This window comes from Macrotis lagotis, chromosome 2 (assembly GCF_037893015.1).
Source record: "Macrotis lagotis isolate mMagLag1 chromosome 2, bilby.v1.9.chrom.fasta, whole genome shotgun sequence".
Lineage (NCBI taxonomy): Eukaryota > Metazoa > Chordata > Mammalia > Peramelemorphia > Peramelidae > Macrotis > Macrotis lagotis.
Window position 1 is genome coordinate 276,725,302 of NC_133659.1, and position 15,009 is coordinate 276,740,310.

Consider the following 15,009-nt stretch of genomic DNA (forward strand, 5'->3'; position numbering starts at 1 on the left):
ACAAATTTTCTTTTTTTTACTCCTTGCAAGGGGCTGGGATTGGATGGCCTGTCCAGGACCATAGGGCCAGGTGGATGCTGGGCCTAAGGGGTGGTATCGGGGCTCGAGGCCTCTTGGCCCCAGGGTGGGGGATATGTCTGCTGCAGGACTCAACTACCCTACAGCAGAGATAGAGTGAAAGGAGAGAGAAAATATAGTTCATGCTAGTGGAGAAGTATGAATGGAGGGAGTTGCAATCAGCAATGACAACGGTGAAAAAATATGGAAGTAACTTTTGTGATGGACTTATCCTAAAGAATGTGATCCACCTGCGACAGAGCTGGTGGTGTTGGAACACGGACTGAAGCACATTTCTTATTATTATCATTTTCTGGGGCGTGTTGCAGGGCAAATGGGACTGGGTGACCTGTGGGGGCCGCACAGCTGGGTGATTGTTGGGTGTCTGAGGCTGGATTTGGACCTGGGTGCTCCTGGCTCAAGGGCCAGTGATCTGTCTGCCACCCAGCTGTCCCTACTATTATTATTATTATTATTATTACTATTTTATTTTATTTCTGGTCTTTTTTTGGTTTTTGTAGGGTAATGGAGTTGGGGAGCTTGCATGGGGTCACACAGCTGGGTGATTGTTGGTTGTCTGGGGCCAGATTTTTGGCTCGGGTGCTCCTGGCTCCAGGGCCAGTGGTCTTCCACTGCACCACCTGGCCATACCTATAATTATTATTTTTTTAATTTTAATTTTAATTTTTTTCTCTCCCCTTTACTTTATTGCTTATGCAGGTCTATATTTTCTTGGGGGGAGGGGGTATTATGTTTACTCTTAAACAATAATATTTTAGTAATGTATAAAAAACATTATTTGTACAAATTTGTACAAAATAAGAATAAATAAATAAGTGGATAAATAAATAAACAGATGAATGAATGAATGAGTGAGTGAATGAATAAATAAATAAAAAGAGGTCCCATGATGAAACATGCTGCCCACCTCTTAACTGAGATACAATATACTCAGTGGACAGATCGAGCCATTCTTTGGACATCTCTAATGCAAGAATTTATTTTGACTATGCATATTTGCTACAAGGGTTTTGTTTTTATTTTTTTTCTTTTTCCAATTGGATTGACCAGTATAGAAGGGGAAAATATTTTTATTAATCCAAAAAAGTTAAAGAAGCAAAACAAACAAAATATGGGAATGTGAGAGGGGAAACTGGGAATGTAAGGGGAAAATTCTTTGTACCAGGAAGACCAGTGTTACTACATTGAAAAACAGATGGTGGACGGTAAAATATAAAAACCCTAGAAAAACTAAGTGAGGGTTGTTGTGGCTTGCTTCATCTTGGGGCTCACAGTGATGACCTCCTTCCTGGAGGGGAGCTGAGAATAAGGAGTCAAGCCACCACTGCCTTGTGCCTCCAGCTCAATTTTATTACTGCTCAGCTATTACATATATACTGTTAGGTCTTCCAGGGTAGGACAAAGAATAATGAGGTAATGGGGGTACACTAGTGGGGTGTATGTGAAGCACCTTGCATTACAGGATAAGGGGCAACATTAGGGGGGAGGTGGTAAAACAAAGCTGTGTCTTGGGCCCTTGGGCTGTAGAGCAGAATGTCCAGCTCCCAAGGACTCCGGCGCACCTTATCTCTCTCAGGGCGGCAAGCCAGCTCCTTCCAGGTGGTGGTCCTCCCACAGAGGGTCAGATTTGAAAACCAAAGGTATGATTTTATATTTGATCCTGTAGGCAGGATAGGTAGCCAATTGAGTTTATTGGATTTTGGAATAACGTAGACAGACATGCATTTTACAAAAATCACTTTCACAATTGAATGGAAGATGGATTGACTTGGGAAAGTCTTCAGGCAGGAAGACCAATCAGTAATATTCTAGCCATCAGGTAATGAGGGGCAACTATGTGACTTATGGATATTATGCTGAATCTAAAGTCAGGAAGATCTCAGTTCAAAAACCAGCCAAGAGCCTGGTCAAGACACACATCTTCCAGGGTAGCTAGGTAGTGCAGTGGATAGAGTACCAGCCCTGGAGTCAGGAAGACCTGAGTTCAAATTCAGCCTTATACACTTAATAATGACCTAGCTATGTGACCTTGGGCAAGTCATTTAACTAAAACAAAAGACACATATCTTCCTTTCAATTCAGTTTCCTCATCTAGAAATGATTATAACAATAGTACTTACATCCCAGAGTTATTGTGAGTATTAAATGAGAGAATATTTGTAAAGAGCTATTAGTGCTTGTCACGTCATAGGTGATATTTAATGTTAACTATTATGATGGATGGTGATGGTGATGATGAGTATATATATACCAGGGTAATGGCAGTGTAAGTGGGAAGAAGGGGACAGGTAGATGAGATTTTGTAAAGCTAATATACCATAGTTTACTGACCCCACTCTATCAGGATCAGACCTATTACATTATTTGTTTTTCTTCATGGATATCAACTTTATTTCTCATTGGTCAACTCGCAACATTTTACCAACATTTCAAGCATAAAAAAATAGAATCTTTGCAAAAATATAGACATACAATGAAACTGATAGTTTCTCATGACATGACAAATTGAACTCTTAAAAGTGACTTCTCAATAGTATGTAATTTTAATTATAATAGCCCTAAGAACTTGTTAAAGGGAAAACTGACAAAAGTTTGGAGGCTTATTTTCTGTTATGTTTTACTGTCCCCATCAGGGTTCCCAGATTCTGTGAAGTCTTCTTTTCTTCCATAACTACTGATTATGCTCTCTTGATTTTTAGAGACCCAGTGCCTGCATCCTAGGTGCAATTAGCCACTTAATATCAGATTACTTTTATAAGAGGTTATTAACTTTAAAGATATAGATAGAATGAACAAACACCTCAGTTTCTATGGATCAGTGGAGGGAGTAGGCTTTCAACTTAATTCATTTCCTACATAACATTGGACCCAAGAAGTCCACATCCAAGGCTAACTAGCTTCCACTGGACGTTCACTGGAGTTCAAGAACCCTTGATGCTCAGGGCTTCATTATTGGACTGACTGATGATAACTACCATAAATAGCCCTATATTCCTGGATCCTCATGGTTTGAACTTCCAGGCTATATCTATCTATCTATCTATCTATCTATCTATCTATCTATCTATCTATCTATCTATCTATCTCTATCCATCTATTATCTATCTGTCTGTCTGTCTGCCTACCTGTCTGTCTATTTACTCCTCTAATTTCTCTGTCTATCTTCTTGTTCAATCATTTTTAAGTCATATCTGACTACATGATCCCATTTGGGGTTTCCTTGGTAGAGAAACTGGAGTTTGTTTGCCATTTCCATCTCAACTCATTTTACAAATGAGAAAACCAAGATAAACACAGTTAAGTAATTTGCCAAGGGTTACAACAGTTAGTGTCTGAAACCAGATTTGAACTCAGCAAGATAAATCTTGACCATAAGCCCAGCACTCTATCCGCTGTACCACTCTTTCTTTCTTTCTTTCTTTCTTTCTTTCTTTCTTTCTTTCTTTCTTTCTTTCTTTCTTTCTGTTCATCTATCTGTTCATCCATCCATTTAGCTATCTTTCTGCTTCTTACCCATCTATCTTTCTTTCTATCTACTTAATCTGTTTTTCTTTCCATCCACCTTATCTGTCTGTATAGTTGAATATTTGAGTTCATATATTTGTGTGTGTGTGTGTGTGTGTGTGTGTGTGTGTGTGTATTCTTAGCCATGCAATCCTAATTTTTCAAACAATCTATTCTCATCTATCAGGACATTCCAATTACTGAGACAAAACATATCTATTTTTAGTCTTAGGCAATTATCTTTTTTTTAAGAGTATCTATGATTGAAAAAGCATCAATTTGCATCTGGCGTAATAATAGGGCTCTCTGAACCTCCATCTACTTTGTATATATCTTATACATATCTAATTATTTGAATTTTGTCTCCTTCATTAGAAGGCATGCCTCTGGGGGCAGAAAGTGATTTTTTTGAGTATTTTTTATATCTACAGCACTTTCACAGGGCTAGGAAATTAGTAGATGCTTTAAAAATATTTGCTTATTGTTTGACTGACTGAATTTTATCCAACTTTCCCTCTAATGATAGTCACCAATTTCCTAACTCAAAGCTGGTCTAGCTTAGAAATCTGTCCAAAGTGTACATGCCATTGTCATAGCCTTCAAGGACCCACATTCACTTCTGACCTTGATTGATGCTATAATAGGTCTGTAGTATAATAAGTCTGTAGTGATATATATTCAATCCCCAATAGGTCAGAAAGTCTGTATTGATTAATTCACATTTATATAGAGCTGATTATTTCATATGATTGTCCACTTCCCCAGAAGTTGCTTAGACAAGCAACAGTCTGCTTTTCAATCCTTTAGAAATATAATGTTGTTTAGTTCATGAGAAACTTGATGAAAGGTTTTAGTATCATTATTTGAGTGCTAAATTGAGAGTAATGGGACTTTTTGCTAATGAATAATCTGACAAGCATCCCATTTCTCATACTATTTATCCAAAGGATATGTTAGTCAGACCATCTTAGTATTAACTTCAAAAAAAAATCATTGTGCTTCCTTGGGTGGAGTTTAATCAAGCCTTGTCCTCTGATTGAAATGCACTGTTCAGAAGGAAAATTGATTAACAAAATGAAAAAATCTAGAGTGTTTTCTATGCAAACAGTCATCAGTGTATCTTACATAATTATAGTAGCCCATAAATCACCCCAGTGCATAAGTGCTTCACTGTTGATATAAATATCTTAATGACCGAAATGTCTTTAACCATGAATAATTTATGTCTGTATGATTCATTTTTCACACCCATGCTTTACTTCACCATGATGAATTAATCCTCTATCAGGGGCTGTGAACTTGATTTTCTTCTTGATTTTTCTTTCTTCTGATTGTTTCTTCTCTTGTTGACATGTCTGTTTCTTCTCTTCTGCCATCTTTAATGTATACCCTCAGTCATAGCATTTTGATTTTCCTTTACATCTTGCTAGATATCTTAGCAAAATGCTGGAGCATTTCTAATGCGACTTTTCCTGAGGTCTTTTGTAACTTAAATGCAGTAGCATTTGGGGATTTAATATATATTGAATATTCAAGTGACTTTTCCTTATTGTTGGGGACGAGCATCCAAGTAAAGCCTGAGGTATGCTTTGACTTTTTATGATTGGTGAAGACTGTCACCAGGGGTTAAGAACTTTCCAAATGATATTGATTGTTGACCTTGATTGAAAGTAATCCCTTAACCTTTGCTTTGTAGTTTATTTCCATGGATGTTGTTTTACATGCTGAGTATGGGCCAAGCAACTGCACAGTTTCTGAGTTTAGGTCCTTTTTTGCATAAATGCTACCTCCATGACTTTCTCTAATACATTGGTCTCTACAAAAAGTAACAGGAATGCCAGCACAAAAGCTTTCAAGACTTGAAAGATGCCTTTTTCATTGAGCCTCTTTTCTTAAAAATCAATGCAAGGGTACCCACTGAAAAATGTCTACTTGTAGAAGTTTGCAGTTTGAAGAAAATGTCAGTCAACACATATTGCCTGCATATAATTTGGCTTCATTCCAGGACTTTCTAATTCTAAAATAAATCTTAGAAGTATAACTTTAGCTTATTCCAAGGCCATTTCTCCATCTTATCATTCAAGCAATGGTGCTATGCACAAATTAATTCTTCCTTTAAGTTAGAGACTTGTACAAAAAATATTGAAAATGTTAATAAAAATAACAGAATATCACAGAATCAAGATGCTTAGAACCTAAAAGAATATAGGTGACCATGTTGACCCTCTTAAAATATTCATTAAAAGTTTTATTTCCATTCCAGTTCCATAAGCATTTATTATTTAATTCTTCCCTTTGTCCAGTTGGTCTAGAGTATCACTACAATAATAGTGCTTTTATTTCTGACTCTTTGATCTTTATTCAGATATTCTCTCTAGTTTTTCACTCCTGATTGCTGAATTTCCTTGAAGATAACCTCTTAATGTTACTCAAGCACCATTTTTCCCTTTTCAATAATGTATAACTTTCGAGTGCCTAATTCCTGTCATGATTCGCATGACATTGTATAACTAATATGCTCTAAAGTCAGGTTTTCTACTTTGACTTTGTTGTTGTTCAGTTTTTCAGTCATGTCCAACTCTTTGTGATCCCATGCATTACAATATTGTCGACCCTCCTATCTTCCACTTTCTCTTGAAGTCTATCCAAAGTCATGTTCCCTTGACTTATAATTCTTCCGGTTAATTAACATCTATACTTTATGCATTGTATATACTTTAACTACCTAGCACCATAGGTTTTCTTACTGCTTCTCTTAAGTACTCTTTCTTATGAATTATATGACTTTTTCCCTATTCTTTCTCCTCATCCATTGTGGTTTTGTAGAGTTGAATAGAACACACCATCAAGTGACAGGTTAGTTTTGCCCTAAACCATGAAGAGACAGATTAGAATTATGCTACTTGTATCCTGACAATACCATATCATTGAAGAGTCTCAATGATATGGAAAAGACCTAACTCTAAAAGGTCAAGGTCTCCTATTGATCACCAATTATTCTGATCTTACTAAATTAGGCCTCTGGACTCACATGGGATTGTGAGAATAGTGTCTTTGCAAAACATCCTTTCACTTTAGTCACTCTTATGTGCAAGTCATGATATCACTTTCCTTCTGTCATGGTCTTCTCAGATGCTGAGGGACAAGTAACAGGTTAGTTTTATCCTAATGTTGAAACTTTGTCATCACAAAATTAGACCACAAAGAGACAGACTAGATTTATAACTAACCATCCATTGTACCTATTATTATAATAATTCTCCATGATTATATATAACTAACACTTTGTTGCTTTAAGGTTTCATGTTTCTATGCATTATAATATGTTATCTTATATATAAATATGGTTATATACAGTTATTTATATTTGTATTTTCTATAAACCTATATAATATCTCATTGGATCCTTATAATAGTGTGAGGTAAGTATTATTGTTTACTCCATTTCTCAAATGAGGAAACTGAGGCTGAAAGAGTTAGTTCTTAGCTGAGGTTACACAGTTGGTGTCTGATCTAAGGCAAGATTTTAACTGATATTCCTGACATCCAAGGCTAGCTCTCTACCCATTGAGCTGCCAGTGATATCAAGATTGTCAACGTTATGTGGGTAAATTTCTCCAGAAGGAAAAATTGGTATACCATTTATGAAGCATTTACTGTGTGCAAGGTGCTCTGCTAAGTGCTGAGGCTACAGACAGGCAAAAAAATAAATGTATTCCCTGTCCTCTAGGAGCTTGCATTCTAATCCGGCAAAACAACCTACAAAGGATTTTGTACATAAAAGGTATATACTATGTAAATGGAAGATAATCTCAGAGGGAAAGCACTAGCAGTCATGAGGACTGGAAAAATCTTCAGAAGATAAAATTTAAACTAATTCTTGAAGAAAGAGAGGTGAGGGGGCAGCTAGGTGGTGCAGTAGATAGAGCACTGGCCGTGGAGTCAGGAGTACCTGAGTTCAAATCCGGCCTCAGGCATTTAATAATTACCTAGCTGTGTGGCCTTGGGCAAGCCACTTAACCCCATTGCCTTGAAAAAAACCTAAAAAAAAAAAGAAAGAGAGGTGAGGGAGGTAAAAAAGAAGAAGATACTCTTACTATGAGAGACAGCCAGTGAAAAGGCATAGAACTGGGAAATTGTGTCATAAGTATGATATAGCAAGTAAACCAATATAAGCCCAGTTGATCTCTATCATGGAGGAAACAGTTTAAGGAAACTGGTGCCAGGTCATTCTCTCTCCTAAATGGCTTAAGTTGGTATTCATTAAGCCCAATTCTAGTGTGGAAGACTAATAGCCATTATTATCAATTATTAATGATAATAATAAGTATCATTAGAAACAATCCTTTAAAGTTGGAAAAGTGGTTCATATAAACAGTTTCATTTTATTCTCACAATAATCCTGGAAGGTGCGTGCTGTTTTACACTATTTTATTGGTGGAGAAATTGAAATGGAGGCTAATTGACTTGCCCAAGGTCATGCAGCTATTCAATATCTGAGACCACATTTGAACTCAGATCTTCTTGGTTCCAGGTCTGGTGCTTAACTACTGTGCTGCCTAGCTGCCTATGGGAAGCCTTTTCTAGTTCCACTAGTTTTTAATGCTCTTTCTATTCTCAAACAATCTTGTATATATTTATCTTTTTACGTGTTGTTTCTTGATGTAGAATGCAAGCTGATTCTTCTGAGTAGCAATTGATTTTGTCTTCTAGCTTTCTATCACTGGACCTTAGCATTGTACATCACTTAATAAGTGTGTATGAAATTTGACTGAATTGTATATTACTATTTTTAAAACTTTATTTAGTATTTTATTTTTCTCCAGATACATGTAAAACAATTTCTAACATTCATTTTTAAAACCTGAGTTCCAAATTCTCTCCCTTCTTCCCTCCCCAATCCTCCATTGAGAAGGCAAGCAATTTGGTTTGGATTGTACATGTGTAGTCATACATAACAAATTTCCATATTAGTCATGTTGTGAAAGAAAACATAAAAGAGAAAACCTCAAGAAAAATAAAGTTAAAAAAGTATGATTTAATCTGCATTCAAGCCCTATCAGTTCTTTCTCCAGGGATGTATAGCATTTTTCATCACAAGTCCTTCAAAATTGTCTTGGATCATTTTATTGCTGAGAAGAGATAATTCATTCACAGCTGATCATCTTATAATATTGTTGCTGCTTTGTACACAGTACATTTCACTTTGCGTTAGCTCATGTAAGTCTAGATTTTTGAGAGCATCCTGCTAATCATCTCATAGTACAATAGTATTCTGTAATAATCATATTTCACAATTTGTTCAGTCATTCCCTAATTGATGGGCATCCCTCAATTTCCATTTCTTTGCCAATAGAAAAGAGCTGCAATAAATATTTTTGTGGATATAGATTCTTTTAGTTTTTTTTCTTTTTTGTGTGTGATACACCTAATAGTGGTATGTCTAGGTCAAAGAATATGTACAATTTTACAGCCCTTTGGGCATAATCCCAAATTTCTCTACAGAATAATTAAATCAGTTCACAGCTCCACCAACAGTATATAAATGTCTCATTTTCCCACCTTCCCTTCAGCATTTGTCATTTTTTTCTTTCTGTCCTAATAGTCTTTCTAATAGGTATAAGGTAGTACCTCAGAATTGTTTTAATTTGGGGCAGCAGCCTCAGACACTTAATAATTACCTAGCTTTGTGGCCTTGGGCAAGCCACTTAACCCCATTGCCTTGGAAAAAAAAGCCAAAACTTAAAAAAAAAGGAATTGTTTTGATTTGCGTTTCTCCAATCAGTATTAAGTTAGAACATTTTTCATATGTCTATACATAGCTTTGATTACTTCATCTGAAAATTGTTCATATATTTGACTATTTTTGGTATTACTATTAATAATCAAGAGATGGTTGAACTAAATTATCTGGGTTGTTGCATCTCCTATTGATGCTATTATGATTTGATGCCTTTCTTCCCATACGATAAATGGAGAAGGGGATCATAGTTTCTTCCTGTGAGTATTTGAAAACACTATCACACTGAAGAGATGCAAAATGTTTTGGCCCCAGAAGCCAGAATGATGAGTCCTTGAGAGGAGTTATGTGGAGGTAGGTTTCAGCTAGATATAAAATCAAGGAAATTAGAAGAGTCTAAAAGTAGAATGATGTCAGGAATCTGTAACCACTAGGTCCATCTGTACATGACAGGATTCCACCAATCTATGACCCAAGGGCACCCAAGGGAATCAACAAAGCATTGTGAAAGATGTATCTGTCACTAATATTATGACACAGAGACATCACTGCTCAGCCCTTTGATATATTCTGTGCTGTTTCGATTCTGTGTGATTGAGTTATTATCAATACTAATATTATACTAACCTTTTTATTTTTAAATTAAATTTCCAACAGATTCAGTAGCAACAGCCTCTGGGCCACTGCTAGTTGAAGTTGCCAAAACACCTGGTTCCAGCCTTGGTGTTGCTCTGAGCACCTCAGTGTGCTGTAATAAACAGGTCATCATCATCGACAAAATCAAATCTGCAAGTATTGCTGACAGGTGAGTGTCCCTGAAAGATGCTTCATCTTCCAAACGGTCTGACAAAAAAAATAACACCAGCCAAAAACAAATTAAAAAAACTAGAAATTAAGTTTCCTTGCCATTTTCTACAAGATTCATTTAGGAAGACAAGTCACTGTTGTTGGTTCTTGAAATTTACATCTCCTACCAGTTGCCCCATATTGGAAGTCTGTTTAAGGATTCTCCCCAGATGTTTGGTTTAGCTAGTGATGCAAACTTTTTTTTGAAAAGTCTTTTTTTTTAAAGTAGCAAAGCAAAGTCTCCTACCATGCATTGCCACATAAACCTTCTATTATTGCCATTGAGACAAGCAGCTCTTTGTTTGTGATGCAGCATGCAGTGAAGTATCCAAAGGAGTTAAACCCTATAGCCACGAGATCTTATTATTTTCCTTAAACGAAAAAAAAATTGACTACCTGGCTTGAATCCTTAAAGAAAAGTCCTGCACTGTGAAATAGCTGTCATGGTGTGTTAATCTTAAGGTTTTACAACCTTGAAGTGTCCCTATAAGGTGCATTTCTCATTCCTACAACACAATAAAAATGAAACTCCTTCACTTTAGCTTTTTTCCCTTCTAATTAATATTTTAGAATGTTGCTGAGGTTGATGGGAGGGAAAGACTGGTTTCCTACTTACAAAATCATTTTACAGTTCCTGATAAGAAAGACTTCATTTCCTCTATTTGGAGTGACCCAGCACATCCAAATGAAATTATATTTACAGATGGAAAGGATGATTTAAAACACTTTTTGCCATGAGAGGTAGGCTACTACAGCTGTGGAATATTTTTTAAATTTTATTTTAAACTATACTTTAGATGCCAGGCTCTTATGCATGGGCCTAGTTCTTTTCTCTGTATACCCTAGTTCTTCCCAGTATTACCTCTCATAGCAGGACTATTAGCAGCAACATACTGTATTGGTCAGTCTACAATTCCACTATGATCTTATCCTATATTAAAGCCTTTAACAGCCATTGATCCAGGGATATTTTCGCCCATTCCACAGAAGGTAACCAAGGAGTTGTCCACTTACCTGGGATATACTGACTTCTGTGTTGCATTTCTCAGCTCTTCCAGCAGCAGATGCACTTGAGTGCAGAAAGTTAGAGCAGCTAGTTCTAATGAAGGTCTGAGGGTAAAAAAAAAAACTGAAAAAAAAAATCAGAGGAAAGAGAGAAAAAATATTTTTCAATAATTTCCAAATTCCATAAAAATTGAAAAAGAATGGGAAAAATATTGTTTTCTCTCATTTTCCCATTTTTAAGTCTTTCTCTCTCTCTCTCTCTCTCTCTCTCTCTCTCTCTCTCTCTCTCTTTATATGTATATACATATAAAGAGAGATACCTCTAGGATATTTCAATACATATACATACATATATACATATATAAATAACAGATATGTATGAAAAGGCTTAAAATTTGACATTGGATAACTTCTATAACACTTGAACTTTTCATTTTATAAAAGATAACAATTATCTCTTGTGGTTGCTTATATGAACAATATGAAGGAACTCAAAGTCACATTCCTAATCAGACTGAGGCTTTTTTCTTTCTGTAGATGTGGTGCATTACATGTTGGAGATCATATTCTTTCCATTGATGGAACTAGTATGGAATATTGTACAATGGCAGAAGCAACACAATTCCTTGCTAATACTACAGACCAGGTCAAGCTTGAGATTCTTCCCTATCACCAGACTCGAGTAGCACTGAAGGGACCTGACCATGGTAAGAGGATACATTTGGATCAATCTCCTTTTATCTTTTCTTTCCTCCTCACAAATATTATTTTGACCAAGAGAATAAGAAATTGGAATGGCGCTGAGGTGGAATCTGTCTCCATCCTTTCTAGTTTTATAAGTTGACTCTTGTATTTTCCTAGGTAACTTGTACCTAGGAGTTTAATAAATTGCTTGGTGATTGATTGTTTATTGAATATCCTCCATCTTTCAAGTCCCTCTTTTCAAGATGTTTGTGGTTTGCTTGAATATACCCTCATGGTAATCCATAAAATCAAAGCATGAAATAGTTTTTAAGAGTGTTTATTAAAGTCTTATTTAAGCCTCAAGGCCAGTGGAGCAGGTGGATGGGAGGCATTTAGAATTTTTAATGCTGGATTTCCTTCCCAAATATAAGGTAATGAAGCTGTAAAAGGCAAACCTGAATATGTGTTTTGATAGTAATAGAGTGGATTCCCATGCTCTTTCATAATTCTTAAAGATTCACCTGAATGTTCCTGCTTCAAAGAAGTCTGTGATTTTATCTTTCCTTGAAGAATATTCCATTTCCCTAAATTTCAAAACCATGGGTGGTATACTCGCAAACATCCAGAGCCCCCCCCAAAAAAAAGATGTAGCTCCTTCTCAGATCTGGTCTCATTTATGAAACCTTTTCTTCTTAGGATGATAGAGAAACTCTCCCTTCCCAGATTGGACATTCCATTGTCTGGCAGTAAGCAATTCATTTGCAATCCATTCTATTGGAATCAAAAGCTGCAAAGTATACTAATCGGGCTAGAAACTAAACCTCTGATTTCATTGATATAAATAACTCCAAGCCATCAATTGTATGTTAGTGCTTTCTGAACAATTAGTAAGCTTCAAGTGTTGCCTCAAGCACTGAAAAGTGAGATGTCTTACTCCTGATCCCATCTGATGTGTATGAGAGGCAAGACTGGAATCTTAGTCTTCTTGGCTTCAGAACCAACTCTCTCTTCAGATCACCATGCTACCTCTAGGATATTCAATAAATAGCCACAAAGTGTTCAGATATCAAGAATAGAAAAGAAGCTCAGAGATTATGGTTTCAAAGCACATAGATGTGTCCATTTTCAAATGAGGTCCACCTAAGCATCTTTAATCAAAAGATGCCCCCCCCCAAAAAGGCAACCAGAGAAATTCTTGAAGTTTTGTTTTCAAAGTTTCTCCTTATTTTAGAATTAAAACAAAACAAAACAAAACAAAACAAAACAAAACAAAACAAAACAAAACAAAACAAAACTGAAGCCATGATTTAAAGCCAAGGTTGCTTTTTTGTCTTTTATGTGACAAACCCATAGACCCTCTTTTGGTGTCTCAAAGAGAATTAAAGTTTCCAAATTTCTCTGGAATTGCCCTCTTGGGGGTAGAGCTCATTTGTATTATATGCCTTATACCTCTGAAAGCAGTCTATACTTTTTCTCCACAGTTTGAGAAGGGGCATTAGGGTAGGGTGGGGGGATATGAGTGGTGTAGATAATTCTATATTGAACAAATCAGCTGGATACAACATTTTTTAATTAAATAGAACTCAGACAGCCATGGAGTTAATGAAATCCATAATACCTCATCATTCTTATCAGATTTTTAATTTTACACAATGAATAAAGTAACGAAAGTATGCTGGGCAGGCACATTATCCAATTTAAAAAATACATAGCATCCTTTGAAAGATTTGAATAGAATTGATAAAGAGACTCTAAAAATCACAGGACAATCATACAGGTTACAGTGGTAATGGCATTTTCTGACACACAGACTTAGGGAAAAGACTATTTAATATATATAAGGATTTTCATAGTATATGTGAAGTCTTATTGACTTGACAAGGATTGTGGGAAGTGTATGTCTAGCAAAAGAGTGTATCTTGAGTGGGGGTTTTTTCTTAAGTTTGACTAATGATTTTTGTTTTTCTATTGCATTTATTTATGAATATATTTCTCCTGGCCTCCCCCACCTAATGAGCCTTCCTTTATAACAGAAGAAAAAATAATTATGTATTTGAATGATTATATAGTCATGGTTCCCCACCTCTTTAACAAGAGAAGAAAGGCATATTTCTTCTAGTCATGCTGCTTTGTCATAGAAATGTAATATTATCTTAACTTCTTCCATTAATGCCTCCCAGATCAATTTCTAAATTGTTTTTTTTATTTTCTTAAGCCAATTTATTCTTCTTTCTTTTTATTTTCCCCACATACCAATAAAAAAAAGTTAGCTCTGAGCAATTTCCCAACATATTGACAAAGGAATAAAATTATTTATCCTGCAACGTGGTTCAAGTGGTTGATTTTACTCTCTAAACTGCATGTACTAGAAGAAAATCCTAATATTTCTTCAGCATGTAGTTGGTGTAATAATAATTCACATTTATGTTGTGTTAGTGAATTTACACAGTTCTGTTCTTCATAGCACCCTGCAAAAGAGGTTGTCTGGTATTATTATCCCAGTGTAAAAGATAAGCAAACTGACTCAGAGAGGGACTTCCTTAAGGTTGCACATCTAGTAAGAGATCGAGTCAGGTCTCAGTCTTTGGACTTTTGATTTTAAGATCAGTATTCTTTGCAGGACTATATGCTGATTCTCTTTTCTGATGCCATTTATAGAGAGGAAACTTGGCAGATATGTGGCTCAGTAGCTAGAGCACCAGACCTAGAGTCAGATTAAGACCCTAGTTCAAATCCAGCCTAGAAACTTATGACCCTGTCACTTAACTATGTTTACCTTAGTTTCCTCATCTGTAAAATAAGCTGAAGAAGGAAATGGCAAACAGCTGTAGTGCCTTTGCCAAGAAAACCCCAAATGGAGTCAGAAATAGGTAGACATGACTAAAAATAACAACAAAATATAGAAGAAATGAGTTACATTGGTTCAAATAAGAAATCCTAGATTGTAGCTTTGATCTTCTCTCACACTTGTGTACAGGTGTCCTTTACTTTGACTGATAAATTGGTTGAAAAGCTCCTTTCTATTTTCCCTGCTTATTTATATTATAAAAATCTGTTTAAATTCCTTCCACTATGTAAATACTTTCACACCACTCAGTCCATTTTTAAAAAATCCTTAAAAAGTCCCAGTAACAATTTTACTTCAATATTTC

The 15,009-nt window shown here is 35.8% G+C and overlaps 1 protein-coding gene across 7 annotated transcripts in view; it reads left to right on the forward strand.

The window, feature by feature from the left end:
- Positions 1–15,009, forward strand: part of GRIP1 (glutamate receptor interacting protein 1) — a 739,827-nt gene that overhangs the window by 593,735 nt on the left and 131,083 nt on the right. For all 7 annotated transcript variants that reach the window (XM_074226201.1, XM_074226202.1, XM_074226203.1 and 4 more), the window contains 2 exons: positions 9,980–10,127; positions 11,711–11,880. In XM_074226201.1, coding sequence (XP_074082302.1) covers positions 9,980–10,127; positions 11,711–11,880 — 318 coding nt within the window. The remainder of the gene's footprint in view (positions 1–9,979; positions 10,128–11,710; positions 11,881–15,009) is intronic.